We start from the raw sequence: 17,876 nt of genomic DNA, 5'->3' as shown, positions 1-17,876 counted from the left end.
GGCGCTGCGAGGGTCTCTTTGGCGTCCCTGGGCTCTCCAGGCGAAGCCCCACCAGCCCCAGCCTCCTGCCAGAGGTGGTGGGGAGCTGGGGGGGCTCCGCAGGGCTCTTACCAGAGAAAGGGAAGATTTGGGAGCTAATTTAGAGCTTGTATTTCCTAAGCCCTTTCAGACACTGAGGCTATTGGCAGGCAGCGCTGCAGCCCCTGCCAGTCTCAGCAGCTATACAATGTCCTTTCATTGGCAAGGGCAGCGGCGGGGAAAAAATAACCCAGAAAAACAAGGGACGTGTGATGGAGAGCTTGGCTGAGGGCTCCCTCCCCCTCACGGACCTGCATGCCAAGGAGGAAGAGCATAAAGAAGTGAAAAGTGGCTGTTTAAAAAGAAAAAAAAAATAAAAACCCCTCACCGCTCGTTTTGCTAAGGGAAACGTGGCCAGCACGAGGAGCCGGAGCTGCGACAAGAGGCGACCAGAGGCGTCCCCCAGCCGCCACATCGCTCGGTGGCCAGGGCAAAGCCATCGCCCTCCCTGCGTGCCCCGCGAGGAGCCGGCCTGGCCAAGGACACCGCGGAGGTGGCTGGCACAGGGGCTGCGAGCCTCCGAGCCTGGCCCCAACGCGGGCAGCCGGCCCCCGAGGGGATCGCCCTGAGGATGCTGCAGGAGACGGGAGCTCCCCCCGCACCACGGGGTGCAATTATGTTCATAAAACCCCCCGCAGCCGGAGCACCGCGGCTGGGAGCAGCGGCCACCCAGGGGAGGAGACGAGCCTGACGTTTATTTGCTGTTTGCCTGGGAATGAAAAGGAAGAGACTGAAGGGGAGAGCGAGGAGACTCTCCCAGCCAGAGCACACACGCACGGCGATCCCGTAGGTCGGTGTTTCACCCAAACCCCTCTCAGCTGGGAAGGGCACTTCCACACCACCACATACTCATCCTCAGAGTGCCGCGGGGAAGGTCAGGCCTGGCAGGGGTGCCAGGGGCTGGAAGGAAAGGGTACGAGGTCTGGGGGGGTGGGGGGGCACACTGGGACTGGGGTACCCAAATCCAAAGCAGTCGGTATCCCATGGTGGGAGCGGCTTGGTTAAAGAAGAATCCCTCCAGGTCTGCCCCTTTATCTCACTCCAGCCTCAGCTGTCCCTGCACACCACGCACAGCTGTGGAAACGCTCGTGCAAACCCACACGTCCCTTAGAGGCAGAAGAAACACGAGGCAGGAATCAGCTGGTATCTCCCTCCCGAGGAGCTAAGGGCTGAGCTGGGAGGGGGACCAGGTCCCTTCGGTTGTGACTTTCGCAAGGTTGTTTCCTAACTCGCAGCACTAAGCGGCAGCCACTGCAACAGCTTGGACGACCGCTCCTCCCCTCAGCCCCCAGACAAGTGGAGGACAAGTGGCGAGGGCGGCAGTTCGAGTACACGGCGAGGGAGAGGAGGACTGCGAACAGCTCCACGCTGCAGCTACTGCTCAAGCACCGAGCCCAGCACCATCCCGAGCACCTCAGGTGGGTCTGTAAAAGGGCTGCCCGAATCTAGCCTCACGATTACGCCTGGGTGCCAAGGCAGACATCAAAGAGGGAGCTAAGATCTGTCAGCCCGCACCCCAGGGCTGCCCAAGACAACACGTCCGCAGCCTTTGGTGCCAAACCCCGCCAGTAGCACGCTGGCTGCATCACCCCGGGCTCGGGGAGCTGCAGGCAGTGACAGCAGCAGGCTCTCCTCGCAGGAAAAAGGCACACAAAAAGCCTTCACGCGGAGCTCACAGCCCTCCCCAGCCAGGGAGGGCATGGCCATACCCACATCTCCTCCTTACGCTTGACCCAAGGGCACAAGCCTTCCTCGATAACCCCGTCCTCAGCCGCCAAGCGCCTCGCAGCTCGTTAGCTGGATGCCGCAAAGCACCGGGAGCCTTTGGCACTAATTCAAGCAATAGGTCGAGGTACGCGTAGCTTTTGTCTCATTTCTGTTTGCTTCTGTAAGCCTTGTAGCAAGCGTGCCCTTTGTTTGCAATTTGTAAGCGAGGCTTTTCTTTGCCTAACCCCTCGCCACCGGTGACTGGCAGCCCAGCCACTCCAGCGGCTCAGAAAACTCGAAAAGCAGCACTCTGCCCACTGCCCCCCGCTGTTTTCCTCTCCAGAGAGCAGGAGGCTGGATGTAGCGCTCACTTGGATGCAGCCAGGGGGCCACGATGGGCCTGAACCCACGGGGTCCCCAGAGGGAAGGGGAGACAGCATCCGGGGAGCCGCACGTCCCTCCTTGCACCCCGAGCCCCCAGAAGGGAGGTGGGGGAGCTGCCTGGCCCTGCCCTCGGCAGCACCCAGCTCTGCCCCCCGCAGCCCGCCCCACATCGTCCCAGCAGGTCACTGAATCACTGATTTCCACGGCAGAGTCCGACAGAGCTGGTATGACGTGAGTAACGATGGAGCTCCAGGAGAGGGCAAGCAGAACCTGCAGCTTGATGACACCGAGAGGCTCCGCGGGGCAGTACGTAGGACCAGCACCCCCCGACCATTCGCCCCCACTGCAGCTCCCTGCTGCCCCCCAGTCGCTGCTCCCCCGCCTGACCAAGCCTTTACCCCAGCACAGCCAAACCCTCCCCAGCCGCTGCCATACCTCACCCAGTGCCCACCCAGGGCAAAGCCAGCCCGAGCCAACCGCTTCCAAAATCGTTATTTTCCTGCGGTTATAGATAATTGGATTTTTTTAAATTTTTTTTTAATAACCACCATTAGTTTATTTTCTGTGCTGCGCACCATGGACACCTTGTGGAGGCTAAAAGAGAGCTCATTCCCTTTGTCCGGGGGGGCAACGCGGAGTGGGAGCAAGGACAGGTAAAAATAACCACGCGTGGCCTGATGCTGCTCCCAATTAAGCCGGTGGGAATTCTGCCCAATTTCCTACAGCAGCAAGATCCAGACACACACACACATTTTTTTTTCCCCTCAAAGAAGTTCTCAGCTATATTAGCAGCCCTCTGACAATCAGAACAATCACCTATGTATAAGCTTCCTCCTCTGTTTCATGTGAGCAGGTATTGGAGCATCCCCTCAGAACAGAAAGGAGCAGGTAACTGGGTCCGGGTTGGTTTCCAGCCAGCTCCCTGGTTCCCAGGGGATGCAGGTGCTGATGGCTGCTCACCAGACTCACCGTTTTCACCCATGGCACTGCCTGCATCTGGTTTAGCCATAGTTACTTTAAAAATAAAATAAAAAAAGAGCCTGGCAAGATTTTCAACACATGGTTTATCTGCTTAGGCAGTTTCACATCAGCTGAAACGAAAGCATGAGAGCTTTTGGGGAGGATATGGAAGGCGCTGAAGAATGGAAACATTTCATTCTGACACGTTACCAAACAAAAAGCACTCTGCCTTTGCGCATTATAATACTGCCTTGTGAAACTAAGGCCAATTCAGTTTTAAATAAAGAAAAAAAAGCCCCAAATGGAATCAAACACCGTATTTCTGGGGACAAACAAGATATTGCATTTTATCCCGTCATTAAAACTTGTTCCAGTCTTCGTGGTTTGCCAACAAAGCGCAAGTTCACTCTTTTGTAGCGCTGTAACGCAGAAATCTTTCCCAAACATCTCAGAGCTCCTCCACATCAGCTTTACCACAGCTCACCTTCACGTGAGCCAGCTCCCGATCCTGATAACGTTTAACTGACAACAGGCGTTTCTAGCAGGCACCACACAGGTTTCCAAACAAGAACAACTACCAAGAGGAAGAAGAGCTGCAAACAACAGCAGGCTCGAAGGAATAAGCAGGACGTCACGCTTCTCGTCTGAAGCAGTGTCCCCAGCGAGGGGACAGCACGTGCCACCCGGCACCCGTGTCCCCAGCTTGGATTCTCATTTGGGGGACTCTTTTTTTTTATTTTTGGGGGGACTCAGTATACCGGGGATCCGGGCACAAAGCCCAGCACCGCTCCCCTGCCCCACAAAACGCTCGGCAGGTCACACTTGCCTGGGCACTCTCATCTTAAAGCCAGCCTGGCTGCATCCCGACCACCATTACAGCATCCCAGGTGGTTCGAGGCTGGCAGTTTAAAGTGATTAGATCTAGGCTGGTAGCTGCAGAGTGTTTCTGCCTTCACTCCGGTGTTCCAAGGCACCTAGCAAACGCCTAGCGCTTTATACTCAGACACGACGCAGAAAATCAGCAGGGGGCTGCTGCACGGAGCGGCTCCCTCCGGGAGCTCAGCGAGACTTCCTGCAGCGGGGGCGAGGACAACGGCCCCGCGCGGGACGGGGATGCTCCTTCCTCTACCCCCGCTCTGCACGCCGGAGCTAGCCCACCAAGGCTTGCCTGTTCCATCTGCTCATCCACGCTGAGAGAAAGGGCACTGAGAAAAGGTCCGGGCTCCGCGATGCACGCGGTGCCCCGTGACACTGACGCTGCACGAGCGTTTCTCCCGGACAGATGGCAGGAAGGGAGAGAGAGAGGAGGAGGAAGGAAGGGAACGAGCGCGGGATAAGAAGCTGAAATCTGCGAACTCACAGCCCAGTGCAACCCTCTACGAAAGCGCGCTTGGTGTCGGCAGCACGGAGGTACGTGCAGACAGGGCAAGGGCAGACACGCAGCGCTGTGCTGGTTCCCACGTTTCGAGCCATGAGCTAACCCTGCTCTGCTCCTCTCCCTCCTTTCCAAAACGTCTGTGTTCCTCCTCCATCTCCTTGCCACTCCAGCATCCCCCTTCCAGCTCGAGCACCCCCCAACTACACAGACTACCTTTCCAACGGGAGCTCTTGCTTTTCCCCCCTCCAACCACCCTCCTCTTCCAGCACGTTGAGGTTGGGAGATGTCTACGGCAGCAGATGCAGCCCACGCGTTTGATGCCATCTGCAAAAAGCAAGCCCCTCTCGATGCTGCTTCTCCCCAAGCACCGACTTCGATTGCCCTGGGGATGACATGAGAAAGTTAGTTTGCTGCTCAGTTCAGATGAACCACGAGTATTTATTCATCCTCACTTTATCAGAGATGCAAATCAAGCACTCCAGTTACATATTTTAACACAGTGGGGGGGGATCCGCGAGATAGAAAGCTAGGAAGCATCTAATGTATTCACAGTAGCTAAGGTAGAAAACAGATTAGTGGAGAACTATTAACGTAACAGGTGCCTTTGTCACAAAGGTGGCACTTTAAAGACAAATCCCCCCCAAACAAATTCCCTAAATACAAGAGCGTGTCACTAATTGCACTCGGCACCCGCGTTGTACCATCTCTGTAAAGCAGGAGGGGACTGGAGAAGTTGGGGAGCGGGAGAGGCTGCTCCTCCCAGCCCAGAAAGAGTTGGTTAATGGCGTGTGGGGACCAGCCTCGAAGCTGGAGCAGGTCCCCACCCCGGGGATGAGCAGATGCCACCACCACGGCAGGAGGACCAGGCGCCTTGCAGCTCCCGGATGCCCAGCCCACCCGCGGGCCCATACAGCTCCTCCTGGCCCCACAGCTCAGGAGGGGGACAGCTCTCACACGAGGACACACTGGATCCAATTAGAAAAAAAACCATCTCATTGGAGATCAATTTAGCTTTTTAATATGTTTCAGATAAGGAAATCTGCTGCGGCAGCGATTTTTTCCCCTACCCTAATTAATTCCTAAACATATCGCAGGCTGGAAGCGCATGTTTTATGAATCCCGTTGACCTCCCGGTGCAGAAATGATGACACAGATGTTGTGCCTTCTTCATTACCTCATTATTCACGTTACGCCCGTTTTCTCCAAACGAGCTGCCTGCCATCAGCAAGTCACACTGCGAGCAGGCAGAGCGAGGCTCCAGCAGCACCTGCACCGCCGGGAGCACTCGGCCCCACCAGCACAGGGCCATGGGACATTTGGGGCAGCCAAGCTAAAACCGGGAGCCCAACACAAACGGGGCTCCTCACGGAAACACGGGTAGCATGGCACGGAGTGAGACAAAGTCACAGAACTGCTCACAGGTCACAGGAGGAAAGAACGTTTGAGAAACACAAGGCAAACGAATGCACTTCTGGAGAGCGCACTTCTGCAGAGAAGCAGCTTCAGAAAGGAGGCAGCAGCTCCCGAAGCCCCAAAAGCCCTTGGATGTGCCTGCGCCGATCCCAAATGCAGGCGCTGAGCCCCCCCGGGAAGGCCGGCTGGCTGGCCCCCACCCCAGCACCGCGAGGTTTCCTGGGGCCACAGCATCCCTCCCCGGCTCCACTTCAGAGCAGGATGCTGAATCAGAGAGAAGTGTTTCGGAGCACACTTTACACCCGTCTCGGAAGCTGACAGAGCACAGCACCAATGGCTGATCATTAGGGAGATGTCAGGATGCTTAAGAAGAAAAGAGGAAACTCATATAAATAAGAGCTGAAAAATCTGCCGGGAGACCTAGAAACCAGCAGCTGTCTCCTGCCACGAGCAGCCAGTAGAAAGGAGGAAGTAAAAATAAAAAAAATAAAAAAATAAAAGCCATCAGCCTGATGAGGTCTGGTCACCTTTTATTCCAAACACCCCAATATTCCCTCGCAGGGAGATGGTATGAGATGAAATGAGGGTTTTTCTTGTTACCATCCTCACAGATGCCCACCTCGCCGCTGCTGGAGGCAGAGCGGAGGCAGCGAGTGACGGCTTACATGCACACGGGCACACTCCCAGCTTGGATCTCCCAAATTCCCCTGGCAGCCGCCGCTGGCATCGTTTGCACAGGTGTAGGACACGGAAAGCCAGCCCGCAGCACCCGTAGCTGCATTTTCTTGGCTACTGCAAGAGCAGATCCGCCAGGCGCTTTGCAGCAGGATGCAACAGGGCTTTATATCCACTCCCTGAAATCCCCAGCCGGGGAAGGTTTAAGGCGTGCACGAGGCGGCTGTACCCGTGTCACCTCCCGGGGGGTCCCCAAATGTGCACGCACCACCTGCAGGGGCAGGGGGAGCTGGTGGGCACAGCACAGGGCACCACAGGCCTGCCAGAGAGCTCAAGCATGACCAGAGATGGCTCAGTTCAAGGCAAACTGAGCTCGTCCTCCCGGCACCCGCAGCCCCACATCCTGCGGGTAAGCGCCCGCCTACAGCAAGAGCTGGGAAACGCGGCTCTGGGCCCGGATCTGCAACGACACAGAACAGGCACAATATGGTGGGAAAAATATATCTTATGTTTTGTTAAATTCTGCAATTTACAAGGCTGGAATAATTAGTAGTTTAAAATGTTTTGACACAAGAGGCCCCAATAATCATGATAAATCATATCAGGCATATGCCCAGATCCTTGAAGTGACAGATGACAAACAGAGCAGTGACAAGACGCTCTATCATGCAGGGAATCATTGAGTTAATGGAAGAATTATTGCTTCTGAAATCCACTCCAGTCCTATTGTGGGGAACATTCCAATTTATCAAAGCCAAATGAACATTAATTGCTGCAGCCTGGTAAGTTTTCGAGCTGCTGTGACCTTCATTGAATTTTAATCCAAAACAGATAAGATTTACTTCCACACAAGAGGAAACAACACAATTAAACCCAAATGACAGCTAAGATTATGGGGAAAAAACACAACAGGCGTAATGACAAAAATATTGATTCCTTTCTACTTGACACTGTGCAAAAAAAAAGAGAGTAAATAAATAAAATCTAGCATTTGCTTTTCTTTTTTTTTTTCCTCCCTTTTCATTTCGGAGACAAATCTTAGATGCTCAAGCCAAAAGGAAAGGGGTGGCAGACAGTAGACAGTAATGGAGACCGAATTCCCTTTAACTGCAGTAATTAATGTTATGTTTCATTGGGGAGAGATTAAGGCAAAACAGTGAGGTAAGAAAAAAAAAAATGTTGTTGTTACAGCTAGCCTTGAGCTTGGGGAGAGGCATGAGGAGGGGCACGGCTGCCCCTTGCCCATCACTGCCCCCCCAGGTCCCCCCACGGATCAGGTCTGGGCTCAGAATTAGCCAAGGCAGCGCATCAAGAGAGAACCCAAAGGCCAAAAAAATAAACAAACCAATCCCAAACCAGACAGCCACGCACAGACAACCAACATCGCTGGGGAAAAAAAACAAATAAAAAACAGTAACAGAAGTAGAAAGCCAAATTAAATGAGCGCGATGCTGAGATTTGGTTATCTGAGGTCAGAAGCGAGCCGGCTCCCCGGGCGGCGCAGCGGGGCTCCTGGCTTTGGAGGCAGAGCACGAGCGAGGAGCAGAGGCAGCCAAGTCGTAAACATCTACACAAATCCACAGCAACGTCTCTGCACGAGAGACTTCGCCTTGGAGATGTCTCTCTGCCCAATAAAGCTTTGCCAGAACACTCCCTAAACACGTCAAGCCGGGAATTAGAGAGATCCCACAAGGCAAACCTTTCCCAGCTTCCTATAACTCAGCCGGAGGATGCCAAGACAGGTAGAAGCGCGTGTTACAGTCACTTAACCGAGATTGAAGGGAGCGCTTCCCAGAGCCTGCTCCCGGCCCCTCCGGCGGGATGCCAGCCCGGTGATGAACAGGGCACGCAGGGACTGAACGCCGAGTGGGCAGCAGCACGGGAGCTCCTGCGGGGAGCCAGCGGGGGACACGGGCCCTGGGGCAGGAGGCAGGGTGGCACGGTGACATCGAGGTGAATGGCACGGCAGGAACGGGGCTGGGGACGTGGCAGGCACGTGGGAGGACAGGAGCTGGGGACCAGGGTGGTCAGGCTGGCACCCAGAGGGCTGAGGGGCTCTCCAGGATGCACCGTAGCTGGGGTAAGGATGGGAAGTAAAAGCACGGGAGAGCAGCCCAGACAAAGCTCGGGGACTCAGATGAAACCTTTAACCCAAGAAACAAAAGCTTTTGAGCAGTTTTTATTTCAGCTACACAAACCCATGTGGCTTTGAGAAGGAAAACAAACAACCACAGAACGCATTTATCTTCTGCTAGCTACTCCAAACTTGGCTTAGGTTCACTCAGAAAAAGTTAATGAATCTTCCAAAAAACTGGGTAAAGTTTCCAGCCCCTGTGATGAGATCCTGACCCAGGAAGATGTGCCCGGGGCTCCAGCACAGCTCTGCCTGCCCCCAGCCCCGACCAGGACCTCGGCTCCCACTGCCAGGAGCAGCAGGTCTTGTAAAGAAAGCAGAATTACGGCTCAGTCCACGCACGAGGAACTCTTGTTGCTGTCATCTTCACCTTGCTCATCTACAAGGGAAGGCTCAGGGCACCAGTCAGCTCTCACACCAAGGCCATGGGTGCTCCCATGTTATTGGCTTCGGTGGTGCGTGGCAGAGCACGCCTTCGCCAGCCAGCCCAGGATCAGAGCACGAGAACATCTCCTCTCTGCTACGCACGGTCATGTCTTCAGTTCCACCCGACTGCCATCACGGCACCTACATCACAGGTTACAGCAAACGAAGGCTCTGGGTAGGAATTTTTCAAATAAAACCTCTCTCCCTTTCTCCAAAGCATCAACCCATTGCAATCATCATCTTGTGTTTAGAAAGAGATCAGCTGCAGCGAGGTCTGAAGCCCCCAACAAGATCTCTCCCTGCATTTCGTACCGTCCCAAAGTCTCCACACATCCCAAAGCCTGCATTTCGAGCAGCTGCACCGAACACCAGGTGCCTCCCCAGGCACTGACCACGTCCCCATGGCAGAGGCTTGCCCAGAACAGCCAAGCAATGCCGCATGCAAACCAGGGACTGAGCTTTGCGCACCCCCCGACTTGTGTTTTGCTGTCTTTACTCCTTGCTCTCTCTCTCGCACTTGTTTTTTCCGGCTCATTTTCTAAGTATCCCAGTTCTACCTCCCCCCCATGCTCCATCACACTGACACTTTTAGCAGGATGTAAGAAACGTTCCCTACCCAATCCGCTGAGCTGCGGTGCCCAGCTCCTGTCCCTTCTGCCATGCCGCTATCATATTATGCCTTATCTCGCCCAACAGCCTTAATGCAAAGCCTCTCTCCGCATTCACATGCACTCAGTGCCCAATCTAAAGCCTCACTGACAAGGGCTGAGACACTCAAAAACACAGATTTAAGTTGTAGAAGCCAAATAGCTGCTCGTTCAAGTGGAGAGAGGGGAGGAAAAAAAAAAAGCCTTCACGCAGCTACCGTCTCTGCTCCTCCTTCCAAAATGAAAAACCAGAAGGCGTGGAGACAACACGCAGGCGGTAAGATATGCACAGATGCACCTTTTGCAGAGGTTGGTGCCACGCACACACACACCCCACTCTGGGGACCTACAAGTCTGGCTTTGTTTTTTTCTTCCATCAGTGGGGCAGTTCGTCTCAAAGGCAGACGGGGGCAGTCCGTTCAGTCCCAATTTACAAACGGAGCTGTAAAGCACGGAGGGATGGTGCACCAGATTCAGACACATAGGTAACCATCTCATATGATGCTGAACAAAGCATCTCAGAAGGCAGCAGAGCACATACGTATGTTAATAAAATGCCAGATAAACACCTGAGATAAAGGGTATTCAAAGCATTTGGATCACCTTTTCACTCTTAGGTCAGACTTACCCTCTAAAAAAAAAAAAGGATCATGCTATGGCTTGTACCCACTCAATAGGTAAAATTCAGTTTACAAAAGCTTCAAGAAAGAAGTGATCAAGCCCCTGCTCTTGCCTTTGAACTCACCAGAATGCAGGACCAAGGAGAAACACCCCACTAACACGCTTCAACAGCTGTCAGCAGAGGCACGAGGACTCACAAGCTTCCTGCTGTCCTCCCAGCAGCACCTTCCCTACAGTCTGTTGGTTTATTTTATTTCACTTTCACAGAAGACCAACTCCCCTTCATTTGCTGGCCCATTCAAACACGTCTGTCCCTCTCTGGAGGCTCGGAGTCAGACGAGGAGCACAGAAGGGACACGGACACGTGCAAACCAGACCCTCCAACCTGTCCTGTACCACCTCCCGTCCCCTCCTCGACATCCCCCGTGCCCTCGGACGCAGCCGGCAGCTCCGACTCACCATGACAGAGATGTGAAGAATGTGCATCTGCTCCTCCACTATCTCCGAAGGCTCCTGGAGGCTGGGAGGGGTGGCCCGGGAGAGCTGCTCGGCGCTGCTCATGGAGACGTGGAAGTACAGGGTGCCGTTCTCCAGCCACTGCTGCTTCCAGTGCACCAGCGAGATGTCAGCCACCGTCCCCGACATCTCTGCAGGGACAGAACACACAACCGAGGCTCAGATTTCTGCACCATGCTGGAAGGCAGACGTTTAGCAGCCCTGGAAATCAGGGCTGGCGAGGCTCACCCCTAGCACTGCCTCTGTGCTGGGTGAACCTGAGCATTGTGTTTTGGTCTCTGCCCGCTATTTCCCCTGCATACGGACAGTAACAGTTTTCTTCCTTAATAAAAGCAAGGGGCTATGAGGTGCCCTGGGATTTCTGGACAAGTGAAGCAACGACGGTAAGTAAAATGCTACACAGGACTCCATAAACCTCCTCTAGGTTGCCCAGCAAGCAGCTGGAAGAAGCCCCCAGAGGTCTGCAGCTAGGCCCAGCAGAGGTTTGCTGGTGGGCAGGAGGCAGATGGAGGGCACGCGGTGCCAAACAAGCCAAAACACAGACAAGCGTGCATACTCTGGTGGGGTTTACACCAGAAACCTTATTCCAGGTAGCACCAGAGCTGTCTTTAGCAGGACCAGTCCCAGACTAACAAGCACCAGCAAGAAAAGCTACCCACCGGGCATGACAATTATCGGCCTTGGGCTGCACGTCTGTTTGTCTGCCTCTGTTACCTGCCACGTCCCACCCCGCGGTGACTTACAGCCTCAGCCCACCAGGAGCCAGGACGACAGCATCCCAACGCCAGCACCCGACGCAGCATCCCCGAGCTACATGCTGACAGCACCACACCTGGTGGATTAGGGGCTGGGGCACTTCAGGCACTGCGCGACCAAAAGCGAGCCCCAGGTGTGTGCCCCCAGCCCGCCCCGGAGGCAGCAGCTCCAGGGCCCAGCTGCAGCTCCTGCCTTGGCCAGGCAGCAGCAGCAGCAGCAGCGCTGACAGCTCCGCAGCTGCCCATCAAGTTTTAAACAGATCTCTGCAAAGAGCCGCTTTGTCAGTTTGGCAGCCAAACCAAAACCGAAAAAAAAAAAGATCCAAGTGCAAAATAAGCCAAAATATTTCTCCTTCCACCACCTCTTTTTTGTGTGTTTGTTTTTCCATCTGCAATACAAGCAATGGGAAGGCAGTCAGGCTCCCAGTGGCAGTCCTCTTAGTCACCGGGCCCACGGCTTCAGCAATCATCCACGTTGCGGGGGACCCAAATTCAATTCCCTTCTGTTTGGGAAGAGGAACCTAGCGCCTGACTCCAGTGGATCGTGACACGCTTCGTAATCCTTGACGAACGCTCTGCTTTACATCCGTGCTTGCACCTTCCGTGGCGTGGCAGCTGAGGGGCATCCCCTGAACGCCCCTGCGGTGAGGACAGGGGTTGTCAGCTGCACTGCACCGCCGGCTTCCCGTTCTGCAGAAGACCAGGGCAAAGCACATCCATGTAACTGCAGCCCTGAGGGGTGTCTGCTCCAGAAACGACAGAGGCCCAAGTTCAGATTCCCTCTGCACAGAGGTGGGGATGGAGACGAGGTCCTCCCCGCCACCCGTGACAAGGTCACCAGGGGAGGCCGTGGATCCTCGCCCTGCCAGCGGAGCTGCAGGGAACAGCTGGGGCATTTTGCGTTTCATTTTCCTGAACGCAGCTGGGCAAAAGCACATCCAGCTCCAGCTCTGAGGGGAAACAAAGAAGTGAGCCCAGCTGAGGCCATCCCGAGGAGCTACCGACACCAAAGCCAAGGCACCCAGGTGCTGGACCACTGGTGGCCCCCCAGGCTGCAACACCAGGCACTTCTGCAGACCCACATCCCAACCCAGCAACAAAACCTTCTCCATTCTTCAGGAACGCTTTTTCTTAGCCCTGAAACCAACGCGTTTTTAGCAGCGGCTCCTGGCTTTGTGCCACAGATCAAAGCCGACGCAGTCCCCCCTGCTCACAGCAAAGTCCCCACCACGCCACGGGAGGGCTCAGCAGAGCTGCTCCTGGGGGGTGCCCCCAGCCCCTGCGCTGCCGCGGCACATCACAGCCCTGCTGAGGGCAGGGACAAGGTTACCCCATTACTGCCAACCCCCTTATTCAGCACCTCGCTAATTATGCTGCTGGCATAGCGCTGCCAGCTGAACCTCATCGAGGGCTGTGCTCATTATCGCTGCCTCCCGAGCACAGCGCCGGTCGTTATCCCCAATCTCTGCGCACATCTGAGCACTCAAAGTGAAAAAACTAAACAGCTCCTGACCATGCATGGGATCCATAAAGAGCCCACGCTTGCACTTTGGAGAGGATGCATGAACTCACTGTCACATCTCTGTCATTGCAATGAGATGTCTCCTAATAATCCCTTCTCTACTTTAATATAAATAGCTGTTTGCTGGAGCAAATCAGTAGCAGGAGGGGCTGCTTGCACTCTTTACCCTGTAAATCCAGCCAGCCCTGCGGCTCACGCTCCAGGACAGGAGCTGCTGCAAGCTCAGACTGCCTAACGAAATGAACACCGTCCCTCTCAACTGCAAAGAATCACAGAATCATTAGGGTTAGAAAAGCCCTCCAAGATCACCTGGTCCAACCGTCCCCCTGCCAATGTCACCCACTAACCCATGACCCCAAGCACCACGTCCAACCTTTCCTTGAACACCCCCAGGGACGGGGACTCCACCACCTCCCTGGGCAACCCGTCCCAATGTCTGACCGCTCCTTCTGAGAAGAAATGTCTCCTCATTTCCAACCTGAACGTCCCCTGGTGCAACGTGAGGCCATTCCCTCTGGTCCTATCGCTGGTTACCTGCGAGAAGAGGCCGACCCCCAGCTCCCCACACCTTCCTTTCAGGCAGTTGCAGAGAGCAGTAAGCTCTCCCCTGAGCCTTCTCTTCCCCAGACCAAACCCCCCCAGTTCCCTCAGTCGCTGCTCACAGGACTTGTGTCCCAGGCCCTTCGCCAGCTTTGTAGCCCTTCTCTGGGCACGTTCCAGGGATGACAGTGTGTCCAGAGAGAGATGAGAGCAGAGGGTTTCTTACAGTAGTAAAAGAAAGAACAACACCAGAACAATATCAGGGCTATTTAACCACAGTTGTCTTCACAGCAATACTTCAAAGGTCCATTCTGAAGAGCATCTTGCCTAATTAAAGTTGCAGCAAAGGTTACTTTTAGGAGCAAAAGGAATAATTCAGCCTTGGGAAAGATATCACAATCCCTTCTATATAGGCAAGGAGACCGTGGGAAGCATCAAGAGAGAGGACCCTGCTTATCCAAAGCCATCTTAATCCTGCTCTGAAGCACAGTCACCCATAGGAGAGGACAATCTACACCATTACACACTCGTGACACACATCACCCACACATCCCTGCATCAGACCTTTCCAAATGAGCTTGGGAAAGGAGGCTGTATTACCCAGACCACAGCAGAGACCCGATGCGGGAGCCACTGGGACCCTACCACCCCCGTTCCCCAAGGCTGCATGGCAGCAGGGAAGCAGGGAAAAACTCCAGGGTCAGTATTTCTCCAAAATTCTTACCTTTCTCACACGTTTTTGCATGGGATGTTTAAACGGATCACAGAGAACATTTCTGGGGAGTTCTGAGATCCAGGCAATTTTTTGGATTTTAGCCTAGACTGGAGATAAGCCTGTTTCATTTTCAAAAGGTCTCTTCCAAAAGTAGAAACTTCAATTTAACATTCATTTCACAATTTTAAGCAAAACCCAGCAGCGAGGCAATTTCTGACGAAAGCTGACTTGCCAAGCCTGGGTGCCATTTACCATACTTTTATAAATATCTGAACGCTCTTCACCCCTGAATCCCGTGTTGCAAGAAACCTGGCCATTACTACTCCCAGCACTGCCAGAATATCGTGAGCCTTCAATCAGGTTTGCTGCTGCTCAGGGAGGAAAAAAAAGAAAAACACATTTTTGAGCCCTGTTAGCTGCTGAACACTTCAATATCCAAATGCAGGGAAGTTTCTTGGCCTCAAACACTTGACATAAATATTATACTGCCTATGTTTCACTGGACACGCATTGTCACTCCCCTATCTACACAGTAGTTACAGCAGTGATACGCCATCCATCAGGAAGAATGCAATAGTCTGCAGCAAGATTGCCTGTTATCAGAGCTTTCAAATGCTTTTTGAACAAATTAAGGGCATTCCTGCACCAAAATGGAATGAGATACAGCCACGGTTTTAGATGGGCAGCAATGGAAAAGCACTTGTAGTCTATAGCTATTCAAGATTTCTGCACACAGCAGGCAGGGAGAGCTCAGTAAGGGCTCACACACAGCGCTGAAGTCTGTCCCAGTGCTACAGCCACAGCTCCCTGGGTGAAACGTGAAGTAAAATGGCGTTTTTTCACGTTTTTTTCACGTTTACGTGAAGTAAAATGACCCCAGTGCTCCCACTTCACCCTCCCCTACCTGCTCGCTGTGCTGACAGACAGCGCTCACAGGGAGGAAGAGGAGAGCCCTCCTTCACCACAGCGTGGGGCCGTCGCTGCTGCACGCGGCCTGGTCCCTGCTCACCAACCAAGTCCTGCTTCTCCTCCCCTCAGCAGAGCTCCAGAGATGTCTCCTCGCCAGCCTCAGCCGGCCTCCTGCCCCCAGCTCTTCACACCTGCCCCTCACCTCCCACCACACAGCTCTGCTGGGCTCCTGAGGCCCCACCAGCCCTCCCCTGCTCAGGGCTCCTCACGTTCCTCCTCCCTGCTCCATAACCAGAAAGCACACCCATTTCACCCACCTCAGCCCTCTCCCCCTCCCTCCCCTCGTGCCCCGTGCCCACTCCTGCATTGCCTGGGGCAGCTGAACGTGCTTTGCTCTGTCCTGCCGTCGTCTCGGCCCTGCAGCCTCACCACATGGCGCCCACAGCACCGCAGCCGCCATTTCGGAGCAGTGGCCAGGCCGGCCTCCTCCTCCCAGTCTGCTCTGGGGAAGCAGCACTGGGACAGAGCTCGTCCCTGCCCTGTTCCTCCACCGCCTCCCTTCTCTCAGTAATAAAACCTCTTCCCCCAGCACCTCCCAGGTCTTGTGTGCTGCCTCAGCCCCATCTCGGATGAAGGATTAACTGGGAAGCACCACCAGACGTGCTCCCAGCAGTCCCTCCGAAGGGCTGTTATGGTTAAACACAGCCGGCTATCTCAGGGTGCTCCCCGCTCTCGTGTCAGAGACGACATCAACTGCCCCAAGAGGAGGCTGGATGACATCAGCTAATGATGGTCTGAATTCAAGAAGAGAATATACAGAGCACTTTCTCCTTTTCTGCCCTTCCTCTGGGTCCCATAGGGCTGCAGCTTTCACATTTTCCTTAAAAGTCGAACAGGCCATCCAAACAAAACCCCTCCAGGGCTCAGAACCCAAGCTGGGCTCCTGTCAGTCGGACAGTCACTGTCCAGGACAAGGTCAGGGAAGCAAGGGGATGGCAGAGACCACAGCAGGACCCCTTCCAAGTGATTTTGTAATTCCATTTTCCCTTCACTATTTCTGCAATCCTTACATATAAACATTTCATTGAAGTCTTCAACTCCTATTACAATCAAACCTAAAAGCAAAAAGGACTAAATGCACTTGGTTGGGAACCAAGACGATTCCCATAAAAGCAGATTATGCTGACATGATGAATATAAAATGAAACAGCAGATATTAAAGTTGGAGAATTGTTACTTCATGCCTTCCGGCTGCTGACTGCTCTGCCTCCCTCCTCTCCTCTCCTCCTCCTCCCGCTTTGTTTCACTGACGGCAGACCACAGGCAGAGATAGCCTTTTCACCCCTGCCTTCTCCGAGGCAGGCTGCCAGGCCTGAAATATTCAGCAGCTCCCCCCGCCAGCCCTTATGCAACGCTTCAGCGTTCATCGGTTATTTGGGAGGTTGCAGCCCTGCCTTATCTGCCACGCCGTTTTACAAAGCATGTTTTGTGTTTAATTGGCTCGTTCCTGCTAATCTACCACGATTGTTGTATTTTTATTCTGGAAGGTCGTTATTAAAATAAGCCATTTTGCTTACAGCAGCTCGTCCCTGCACTGTTCCCCAAATAACCAAGCCCTCTCTGCATTTCCCCTCCTCTCCCCAGCGCTGCTCAGGCTGTGGCACCTGCTGGATGCGCTTAATGAAGGAGCAGGTCCTTGGCGTGACGGGCAGAAAGCCCGTGAGTCATTTCCAGTGCGTGGATCCAGGCTGCTCCCACCTGTATGCTCGCCACCTGCTTCAGCCCAGCAGGACCTGCACCCTGCAGACAGGCTTCAGCAGCTCACCTGCACGGCTCAGCATCATCGTCTGTCGGCAGAGGGGAAGCTGGAGATCTAGTTAGCAATTATATTCCCTCTTATGGCAGGCTCAGAAACACAATCTCATCTCACACGGGCTGGCACTGAGGCCAGCACTGACAACTGCTTCATCGTCTCCTTGCCCATGCGTTGCCCTAATCCTGCAACACCACTTCTCCTGCTATTAGTCCAGGAGCTCTCCTGAGCTAATGTTCTCCAGAGGTGCCTACCGCCGTCCAAGTGTTAGCTTATAGATTCTTTGGTGCTAGCTACCACTTATGTTAATAAACCAAAATTATGCAGAAAGTCATAAACAGAGAGCTCTCCCCAGTGCCCTTGCCAGCACAGGATTGCTCCCTGCGGAATAGATTATAGCACTGTGCAGACTCGCTCCAAAATGACTCCAGTAATGGGGCTTCCCCCGTGCTCCCCAGGGGACAATTCTGCAGTCAAACAGGCCCTAACATTTCTTAAGGTTTGGGTCTTTTGGTAGCAATGTGCTTTTTTTTCTCCTCAATCATTAGCTCGCTTCATTATTTTCCCCCTTTCCCTCTGCTCAACGTTAACATGTTCCTTTCCTTCTAGCTGTACTCCCCTCACAGTACTCCCTAGGGCAATGCAGAAACACAGCTTAATATTGTAAGAAGTAACAGAGAAGC

General features: G+C 54.0%; 1 protein-coding gene across 6 annotated transcripts in view; it reads right to left on the bottom strand.

Moving 5' to 3' along the window:
- Window positions 1-17,876, bottom strand: part of ASTN2 (astrotactin 2) — a 341,061-nt gene that overhangs the window by 267,685 nt on the left and 55,500 nt on the right. For 5 of the 6 annotated variants that reach the window (XM_080561615.1, XM_080561613.1, XM_080561618.1 and 2 more), the window contains exon 2: window positions 10,883-11,070. In XM_080561615.1, coding sequence (XP_080417741.1) covers window positions 10,883-11,070 — 188 coding nt within the window. The remainder of the gene's footprint in view (window positions 1-10,882; window positions 11,071-17,876) is intronic. The other variant, XM_080561617.1, reaches the window with a different exon arrangement.

Source organism: Anser brachyrhynchus, assembly GCF_964034855.1.
Source record: "Anser brachyrhynchus genome assembly, chromosome: 19".
Lineage (NCBI taxonomy): Eukaryota > Metazoa > Chordata > Aves > Anseriformes > Anatidae > Anser > Anser brachyrhynchus.
The sequence above is the reverse complement of the archived record's forward strand: the minus strand, read 5'-3'. Positions and strand labels throughout refer to the sequence as shown.